The 10,594-nt window shown below is 44.9% G+C and overlaps 1 protein-coding gene across 1 annotated transcript in view; it reads right to left on the bottom strand.

Moving 5' to 3' along the window:
* Window positions 1–10,594, bottom strand: part of ABCC8 (ATP binding cassette subfamily C member 8) — a 139,349-nt gene that overhangs the window by 51,381 nt on the left and 77,374 nt on the right. Inside the window, exons 15-16 of the mRNA XM_036763754.1 lie at window positions 10,324–10,399; window positions 9,697–9,802 (exon numbers count right to left, since the gene is read on the bottom strand). Of these exons, the coding sequence (XP_036619649.1) occupies window positions 9,697–9,802; window positions 10,324–10,399 (182 nt within the window). The remainder of the gene's footprint in view (window positions 1–9,696; window positions 9,803–10,323; window positions 10,400–10,594) is intronic.

Here is a 10,594-nt window from a genome sequence, read left to right as displayed (position 1 = left end):
TCAATGCCCCCTGTCAGAGGAGAGGGAAAAAGTTTAAAGTAAAATCAGAGGCGCTCACTTGGGGTGGGGATGCTGGGAAAGAAAACAGTCATCATCTGGTAGCTTCTGAGTTTAGTTTATTAGTCTTACTAACTAGTTCTAAGCTCAATTTCTGCCTGTAGAAGGACTGAGAATTTCAGTGCCCAGGACAAAGGCCTGGTTGCCCCACCTTAGTTATGGCTCTGGCTTTTGCCAAATTTCCATTTACAGAGCACTGGTAACATACTCTTTGGTTAGGAAAACTGGATAGAAACCTGTCAAGTGGACATAGGAAAACTGAAGAATTTCCATTTTGCATTTGTCCAATGTCACCGACATTTAGGAAGAGAAAGAGAAAAGACAGTGAGGGCTTGAGTCATTGCCAGTCTCCTTGGAGAATCATTCTTTGCCTTTTGTATTCAGGCCTTCCTTCATTCCAATTTGACCCAAACTTCCCTTTCTCTGACCCTGTTTGACATAAACTGAAGAAAGGAGGAGTTAGAAATTTCAATTCTGTAACCAGAATAGAGATAGTCATATCCCAGAAGCCCTGTTGTTTTGACCATGTGCAGATAACTGCTCCCATTTACAGAGTTAATGCTTTCCTTGAAACAGTCCTGTGAGGTCAGTTCCATGGGCATTGTTATCCCACTTTTATAGAGGAGGAAATTGACTTTTAGACAAGGGGAATAATGACCACATTCACAATGTTAGTAAATGGAAGACCACAGATTAGACCTTGAACTGCTGACCTTATGTCTAGGCCTCTTTCGATCAGACCAAGATACAAATGGGGCCCACCTATTTGTCTTCTTTCCTTCTCCTTCCTTCCTTCCTTCCTTCCTTCCTTCCTTCCTTCCTTCCTTCCTTCCTTCCTTCCTTCCTTCCTTCCTTCTTTCCTTCGTTCCTTCCTTCTTTCCTTCATTCCTTCCTTCCTTTCCTTTCTTACTTCCTCCCTTCCTCCTTTCCTTCTTTCCTTCCTTCTTTCCTTCTTTCCCTCTTTCCTTCCTTCCTTCCTTCCTTCCTTCCTTCCTTCCTTCCTTCCTTCCTTCCTTCCTTCTTTCCTTCCTCCCTCCCTCCCTCCCTCCCTCCTCTCTTCCTCCCTTCCTTCCTTCTTTCCTTCTTTCCTTCTTTCCTTCTTTCCTTCTTTCCTTCCTTCCTTCCTTCCTTCCTTCCTTCCTTCCTTCCTTCCTTCCTCCCTCCCTCCCTTCCTTCCTTCCTTCCTTCCTCCTTCCTTCCTTCCTTCCTTCCTTCTTTTCTCCCTCCCTCTCTCCCTTTCTTTCTTTCTCTCTCTCTCTCCTTCTCCCTCTCTCTCTCTCTCTCTAACACCTGAACTGTGCCCATCCCTGTGCTCATCTGTAAGAGGTATTAAGCATGAGTGGATGATGGACACTGATAGTGCTGAGCTGAAGAGGGGAGAAGATTAGTTCCATTCGCCAAGAAAATCTCCCTGGGTTTTTGATCTGAAAAGAGAAGGAATCAAACTTTCCATTGATGGCTGGGATTTAAAAGGGAGTGTTAGGGATATTTGCTTGTCCCCTCACTGTTCTTTGGGGACCAGTGAATATAGTTGGGAGGCTCAGCTAGACAGAGGACTTCGGGGTTCCCCTTTCTTAGAACAGAGTCTGGAGAGAAGGGAACCCCAAAGTCCTTTCTGCACTGACAACTAGAGCTCTGCAGAGTTCCCTCATAGCTATTGGCCTTTCCCTCTACCTCAAGGGTCAGCAGAATCCTGGAGCATAAGTCAATAATCTGGGTATGTCTTTGAGGACTGCCTCAGAGCAGAGGGTTTTGGTTTCTTGCATAATTTTTACATATAATAATAATAATAATAATAAATAGAATTTATATAGTGATTCATGGTTTGTTAGTTGCTTACTTGTGTCACCTTATTTGATGGCAGGTGCCATCATTATCCCCATTTTACAGATGAGGAAACTGGGATTCAGAGACGTCAAGTGATTGTCCCAGAGTCACCAAGCTACTCAGCATCTGGGGCAACATTCTAACTCAGTCATCCTGATTCTGAGTCCAGCATCCTATTCATTTACCTAGCTGCTATACCAGGTTTGCCATTGCCCTCGTAAGTGCCCATATTCATTGAAAATCTGGAAATCTGTACCAGCTCCTGGGTCCCATGAGGTCCTCCTTCCTAGTCCCGAGAAGGACCACTGAGTCAACCCAGTGGATAGTCTGGGAAAAGTTTCTATTTTTATGAATACTAAAGGACTGGCTCTTTCTCAAATGGCAACAGCTGTTTCCAGACACCCATCATTAAAGACTTATCAAATATTGTCCCATAAATATCCTCAAAAGGCTAGAGTGATGAAATTAAACAGAGGAAAATTTAAAAGTCCTGTGCTCTGCCAAAACCAATAACAAACAACAAAAACTTTCCAACCAACCTTAGTTACATCAAGCTAGGATGGGAGGGACATGGCTAGGCAATAGTTTCCATAAGAAAGACCTAGATGGGGGTAGTGGGGGGGTCTTCCTGGATTGAAAGCTCTAATGGGGTGACATAGCAATAAAGCACACTCAGCGCACCAAGAAACTAACACGATCTTAACCGGCATTAATGATCCTCATGTCCCAAATGTGGGAGGCTATAGTACTCCTGCCTTCTGCTGTGGTCAGATGACATCTAGAATACATTCAGTTTCCAGAGGTCAGTTTTTTAAGAAGGACATTGGATGCTTCCAGAGAAGGGTCCAGGATAGTGAGAGGGCCGGAGTCCATGCCATCTGAAGATCAATTGAAGTAAATGGGAATATTTAGCCTGGAGATGACTCGGGGAGGATATAATAGCAGAAGAAAGGAAGGAAGTCTTTATTAAGCATCTGCTATGTGCCAGGGGATTACACCAAGTACTTTACAAATATTATCTCATCTGATCTTCACAATAACCCTGGGAGGTAAGGATTCTTATTATCATCATTTTACAGCTGAGGAAGCTGAGGTGGACAGAGTTTAAATGGCTTGCTCAGGGTCACATAGTAAGTAGCTGAGGCTGGATTTGAAATGAGATCTTCCTGACTCCAGCTCCACTGATCTTTCCACTGCACCACCTAGTTGTAGCTAGGCTTTGAAAAGCTGCCAGATGTGAAAGAGACTGGACTTTTTCTGCTTGGTCCCAGAGGGCAGACCTTGGAGCAATGGGTCAGTGCTGCATCGAGGCAGATTGCAGTGGACATGGAACAACTTCCTAAGGATGAGAAGAGTTGTCCCAAATTAAAACGTATTTCACAGGGAGTAAGTTGCTCATCACTAGAGATCTTCAAGAGGAGACTGGAAGACTTATGGAAGCTATTTGGGTGTTCAGTATGGATCGTTCTCCTAACTTGGATTCTATGTTTCTCGTTGCAGATGTTCGCAGCGATGATGGATGCTTATTAAATAAGTTGCTGATTCACTTATGAAATACAGAGCTGGGCTTCTGACTCAGCCTGCTGAGTTTCTGAGCAGAAACTAGGGTGGCATTTTGTCCATCTCCCTCAGGAGGCACGTCTCATACTGTCGGGCAAAGCAGTCTTGTCTTCCTACACCCCCGAGACTATAAGCTCCCTGAGGGCCACCCTTGGGTTATTGCTTACAGGGCTCAGCTCGGCCAGGACTGGAGTGGTTCTTCCCAAACCTGTTTCTCTTTCTTCATCTCCAGGCATTCTCAGGTGCTTTATTGCTTAGCCCCACTCCATTCTCCTACATGGTTTCTGGGCTGTTGCTGGCCGACTACTGATGTAATCTGGACATTATGGCATAGTAAGGCACTTGACTTGGAGTCAGAAAGATCTGGGTTCAAATCTTGCCTCAAACATAAGCTGTGTGACCTTGGATAAGACACTCAACCTTTCTGTTCCTCAGTTTCCTTATCTGTAAAATAAGAGGATTGGACTCAATGGCATCTAACATGCCTGCCAGCTCTAAATTTATAATTCCATGAATCGGTTCTGGAAGGAATTCAGATGCCACTCACTGCCTTCCTTGTATGAAAGCTTGGGGTACAACCAGAGAAGGTAAAAGAAGGCAGGAAGGAAGGGAGTAAGGGAGGGAGGAAGAGAGGAAGGGAGGGAGGGAGGCAGGAAGGGAGGGAGGAAAGGAGGAAGGAAAGAAGGAAGGAAGGGAGGGAGGAAGGAAAGAAAGAAGGAAGGAAGGGAGGAAGGAAGAGAAGGAGGGAGGGAGGGAGGAAGAGAGGAAAGAAAGAAGGAAGGAAGGCAGGGAGGGAGGAAGGAAGGAAAGAAGGAAGGAAGGAAGAGAGGAAAGAAGAGAAGGAGGGAGGGAGGAAGGAAAGAAGGAAGGAAGGAAGGAAAGAAGGAAGAGGACAAGCATTTATTAAGGGCCTACTATGTGTCAGGCATTGTGCTAAATGCTTTACAAATATCTTATTTGATCCTCACAACGATCCTGTGTAGTAGGTGCTACTATCATTCCCATTTCACAGTTAAGGAAAGTGAGACAGACAGGGATTAAATGACTTGACCAGAATCACAAAGCTGAAACTGTCCTCTTTGTCTCCCTCTCTATTGTTGACCGTTGTGAAGGTTCAGGAGGGCATCTGAGACTCGGGGCTCTTGGGAAGGGGAATAGTGGGATCATTGCAGTCATGGAGCTTATTAGGTCATCACCAATTGAGATTTGGAGCTAGGATTAGAGACTTATCTCCCTCAAGCCCACGTGGGCGTGGTGGTGCATGTCTGTATTCCCAGGCACCCACGCTGATGCTGGCTGATCTCTTGAACCCCAGAGTCCTGAGCTGCAGTGGTCTCTGCACATTGGGGGTCTGCACTAAGTACAGTGGAAGTCTAGTAAACCTCTGGGCCCAGGGCCCCTGCCAGGTTGCCTAAGGAGGGACAAGGCAAGCTCAATTTTGGAAACTGAGCAGGTCTAATCCTGGTATGTGGAGCAGGATTGGCCAGTGAGTAGCCCTTGCATTTCCAGCCTGAGTGAGATGGGGAGAACCAGTCTTAACAAATAAAACTAAAGACATGGAGAGCTAGAGGGAATTTTAGAAGTCCCAGAGGTCTATCCCCTTCATTTTTAAAATGAGGAAACTGAGGGTGTAAGAAATTAAGTGACTTATTCCAGGTCACAGGGATCAGATGCAGAGAACAGGCCTATTATTTTACCCATGAAAGAGGCTAGAGAGGCAAGGAGGAAGCTGCTTAGAGCCTTAAGAGATGCAGCTGCAGCAAGGCTAAGTGAATCGGGCCAGTTCAGGAACCAGACAAACTGCTACGTGAGCAGCACATTAGTTCTCTTGACTTCTGAGGCCGGGCCATCTGTTAGCCGGACGCACCCTGCTCGGTGTGCTCTGGGGAGAAATGAAAAGCCTTTTTTCATTAGAGTCAGGAAAAGAAAATTAGCTTCTCTATGATGTGAAGCAATGGTAAATATCATCCTTGGCACCAAGAAAGCCAAGAAAAGGAAGAGAAACGGTCTTCTGGGGGTGAAATGGTTGCTGACTTAGTGATGGAGCCTGGGCTTGCAAAGGCAGTGGAACTGGCCCTGTAGTTGTCCTGGGGAACTGGGTTCAAATCTTCCCTCTTCAGTTCCCTCTCCATGATCTCAAACAAGTCACTTTCTTTCTCTGGGCCTCAGTTTTCTCATCTATAAAATGAGGGGTTTGAACAAGATGACCTATGATCCAAGCAAGCAGGTGGTGAAGTAGATAGAGAGATAGACCTGAAGTCAAGACCAGAGTTCCAATCTGGCCTCAGACACTTTCTAGGTGTTACAGCCTGAGAAAATTGCCTAACTTCTGTCTGCCTCAGTCTCCTCACCTGTAAAGTGGGGATAATAGTAGCACCCACTTCCCAGGGTGATTGTAAAGATCAAATGAGATATTTGTCAAGCATTTCAACACAGTGTTTGGCACATAGTAGGCACTTTCAAAATGCTTATTTCTTTCCTTCCTGCTTTTCTTTCTTTCTTTCTTTTTGTTTTCTTTCTTCCTTCCTTTCTCCTTCCCTCCCTCCCTCCCTTCCTCCCTCCCTCCCTCCCTTCCTTCCTTCCTTCCTTCCTTCCTTCCTTCCTTCCTTCCTTCCTTCCTATCCACTTAAAGCTAACCCCAAACCTCTTGGAATATGTGTGGCAGTTTTCTTTGAGAAGTTGGTGTGCTGTATCTGAGAAAATGCAATAAAAGTGTTAACCCTTTGTGAGAGAAGCAGTAGGAGGTTAGGAAGAATTGGGTTAAATCCTCCCTTTTGTTATGCTCTGCCTGCATGACCCTGGGAAGGTCACAACTTCTGAGTGCCCCAGACAGCTTTCTAAGACTCTCAGATGTAGATGGGTTGTTGATCTGCATTGGGAGAGGGAATGCCCTCACTAGGAGCTACCTACACAAAAAAATCACAGATCTGAGACAAAATCTTTTGTGAACTCTCATGGTGACTCATGTGTCAGGTTGAATTATTCTATTTCCTGAATTCTGGGAAACACTTTAATAGATGTGAGTTCTTTTTATCTCCTCCATTCTCTTGGTGGAGGAAGGGGAGGTCCCTGATTAGCCAATGACCATGAAGGACTGTGGGGGAGAGGTTCTTGGTTGACTGGGCGAACCTGGCATTGTAGAAGGGACAAATGAATTTGGGGCAGAGCACCCTTGAGATGGGCAAATCTCAAAGCCATTTGAGAGGGACCAAATGTTGATATTGTCTACTATTAGTAAGTTTTTTGGACACAGCAACTCATGGAGCCCATCTACTAAGGCAGGAGAAGGGTTGGCCTTAGCATTGGTGGGATGAAATCGGGGATCCTTTAAAGCATTAAAAAGATAGGAAAAATCAATTATCTTCTTAAGAGTTGAGACACAGTGTGGAGTAGTGGCTAGAGTATTAGAAGATCTGAATTCAAATTCCACCTCAGATATTTACTAGTTATGTAATTTTGGGCAAATAACTTCTCTGTGCATCAGTTTCCCTATCTGTAAAATGAGACTGGACTCCCTGGCCACTGAGGTCCCTTCTGGCTCTAGCTCTATAATTCTATCAGAGTTCAAGGTTGGAGAAAGTCATCGGAGAAATTACCCATTTGGTATAGCCTAGCCCAAACAAAAATGTAGAAGGTCTACTGGCATCTATCTCTACCCTGAATTATCACAGAGAATCAGAAGAGAGCTTGATCTCCAGGACAGGGCAAAGAAAGAAACTGAGTCCTTGTAGGACCAGGTGCCCCAGACTCTGAGGGCTAATCTCAGCTGCCAAGGTCTCCTTCTGGGATTCTCACTCTGCTCATGTACCTCAATTTTATATGGTACAGGCTCAATAAAGATTTTCTGAACTTTAAGGACATGGAGAAGTGAGGGAGAGGAACCAGGGCAACAAGTTCATCCCAAAGAGAGTCTCGAGGGAGATTGGTTGAAGGATGTTTAGTCTGGAGAAGAAAAGAGTTAGGAGTGAAGTGATAGTAGCCTTTAAAGTAACTGAAGGGCCCTCCCGCGGAGGAAGGAGGAGACTCAGAGGCAACATGATGTAGTGGAGAGAGTGTTGGATTTGGAATAAGGAAATCTGAGGTTGAGAAGACTATGGTTCCACTCAGAAACTTATTTGCTGTATGACCCTGGGTAAGTCACTTAATTTCTCTGAGCCTCAGTTTCCTCATCTGTAAAATGGGAATTATACTCCCAGAAGTACCTGTCTCATATGGGTGTTGTGAGGAATAAATGAGACAGAATATTGTAAAACTCTTCTTTAACCTTAAAGCTTACAAATGTGACATTTGTTGTCATTATCATTAGCTGAGAAGGAATGTAGCAAAGTGGATGGAGTACTGGTCCAAGAATCAGAAAGATTCTGCCCTGATGCATATAACTAGTTCTTTAACCCTGGGTAAGTTGCATAATCTCTCATTGCTCCTAGGCTACTTTCAGAGACTCTTAAGTTGTAGAGTAGGTGTTACTCTGCCTTGGTGAAGGGAGTTTCCTTACTGGGAGCTCCCTATACTGATGAAATCCCAGGTCTACTTAAATAAAAGTCAACCAATTACAGCCTACTTCACTGTGATGATTAGTATGTAAAGGGCTTTGTAACTGCAGAGTGCTACCTAGATTTCAGCTATAATCATTACGATAATAATAACAGGAGATGGGCTTCTAGACTAAACACAGAGGACAACCTTCCTGGCTTTTGAGTGCATCAGGAAAACACCCCAAGAGTTACAGTACCATCCCTGGATGGGAAGAATAAAGTTCTGTGAAAACAAGGGAAAAAACCCCAAAGGGGGATCTATAAGGAAAAAGACTGTTGACTTGTATGACAGGCTGAACTCTTCTGATTTGGAGGCGATGGGAAAAATGTTTGTACTTTTTTTTCTTTTTGGCTTTCCCTTGGTGGGAGGAAAGGGAAGTTTAGATAGCCAGTGATAAGAAGATAGCGAAATAGGGGATATTACAAATAGTTTCCTTGGAAGAAAAGGAAAACATATTGTCTTCCTTTACTGTCAATAAAACAACAAAAATAGTTTTTTTTTAAAAGAGAAGTTAGGGAGATGGGAGGAACATTTCAAAGTTTGCCCAAATGAGAGGCTTTGTAGAGAGAACAGATCAGGATTGTAGCTCAGGCAAGCAAGTTGGATCCAAAGTCCCCAAGAGGACCAACCCCAAATTATGAGATCTGGAATTAAAAGATAGCACCAGGAGCCCAGAATGAGCTGAGACTTCCTATGGCAGTTGGATACCATGACGTGGGCATTCTCTTACTATTTTTAAAGCTATGTCAGAGGGGAAGAGGAGGAACAAAGAAGGGATAAAACCAGAACTTGGGGCAATGGTAACAGTGAAAAGCTTAACTATTCAAATCTTTTGCTTCTTTTGTCTTCCAAGAAGGCTACTTTTTGACCTAGAAAAGATAGAACATAACATGGTATTGACACTGAAACATCAAGGCCCGTAAGGTCTCTCCTTTGAGCCCCATCTTCACTTAAGCCTGAACTCTTCCTCATGACTTTCAAGAGCTCTGCAAACACTAAGGGGGGCATCTTCACCCCTTCCCCATCTATGTATCAGGAATCATAGCTATGTCCCATTCGAAGTCCTTAGATTGTAGATTTAGAGCTGAAAGGGACCGTAGAGGTCATCTAATCTAAATCCCCATTTTAGAGATGGGGCACCGGAGGCCCATTGAGGTTGAGGGACTTGCCCAAGGTGGACCAGAGAGCAGAGCTCCGATTTGATGTCAGGTTCTATGACTCCAAATTCAGTAATCTTATGTTATGGTGGGGGGCGGGGGGAGGGCAGGAGTAGGGATTCTCCCTCTCTGGAAAAGTCTCAGGTGTTATACAATGACCATTATAATGCTCACAACATTGAAAGACATCAGAACTGGTAATTGCAGTCTTGACTTCAGAGAACTGACAGAGAACTACCTTCTTGGCAGGTGAGGACCATGGATGTGGCAGTCTTGACTTCAGAGAACTGACAGAGAACTACCTTCTTGGCAGGTGGAGGACCACGGATGTGGCATGTGCCATACGTTGTCATTAATGGCCAATGTGTCAGTTTGTTCTGTTTAGCTGCATATTTTTGTTAGAGCACAGGGTACTACTGGGAGCAGGGGAGTCACTGGGAAGTGACTGATAGTGATTTAAAAAAGCATCAGTACAAATGGTTTTTTTTTAAAGAAAAATAATCCCAGATGATTGAGAGAGATCTCCCACCCTGCCCAGCCCATCTCCCAGCTGTCTTACCTGTTCCAGGAGATTTCCCCAGAAATCTTCTGCATCTCCCCTAGGGTAGCTAGCAGCAGTGAGGATTTCCCGCAGCCCACCTGGCCCACAATCATGGTCAGCTGCCCTGCACAGAGGAGGAGCTGGCTGACAGAGATAGCGGCAAGGCAGGGCCCAGAAAGTGTCCCCTCACATGTGTCTCTGGGGCCATCAATTTCTTCTGTTTTCCCCAAAGGAACCCCTTGGATCACCTCCCCATTGAACTCTATCCTCACTTCAGCTTAAACTCTTCCTTATGACTTTCACGACTCTCCCTAGAATTTGGTCTCACCCTGACTATGGATTCTTATTTGGCCTTATCCTCCCCTCATCCCCCACCATCACCCTAGACACCTTGCTGGTTCCTGCTTGGCAAGCTTTTGTACACATTGCTCTGCCCCATTCTGCATTCCAGAGCAAGACTGACTACTAGAGAGGCACTATGCCTACGGTAATTGACTGATAAGAGAAAGACGAGAATTTGACTCTCTTCACAGGGATGTGGGAGGGTCTCATAAATGTCAATATGAAAATCTGGGCTCTTTCGGTCTATGAGGGTGACTCAGGAGGGAGAGCGATTGAGCCTCGGGGCTGAGGGTGAGTTGGTACCTTGTGGGATGCGGATGGCAATATTGGAGAGTGTGGGGACTCCATCGGATGTCCAGGTGAAGAATCCCCCTGTGATCTTCATCACCAGTGACCCCCCAGTGCAGAAAGAGAAGAGGACAAAGAATGACAGACAGGACTTGAGATCCCCCGCATTTTCCTTACACCCTCTGCTTTCTCACATATTCTGATTCAGATGAATAATTTCCATGGAATGGAAGGAGGGTAAGAGGTCATCCTTCTCCACATTTATCTTCCTAAAAAGTCAATTCTC

The sequence above is a fragment of the Trichosurus vulpecula genome, chromosome 6, assembly GCF_011100635.1.
Source record: "Trichosurus vulpecula isolate mTriVul1 chromosome 6, mTriVul1.pri, whole genome shotgun sequence".
NCBI lineage: Eukaryota > Metazoa > Chordata > Mammalia > Diprotodontia > Phalangeridae > Trichosurus > Trichosurus vulpecula.
Note: the sequence above shows the minus strand (reverse complement) of the source record. Positions and strands in the feature narration are given on the sequence as shown.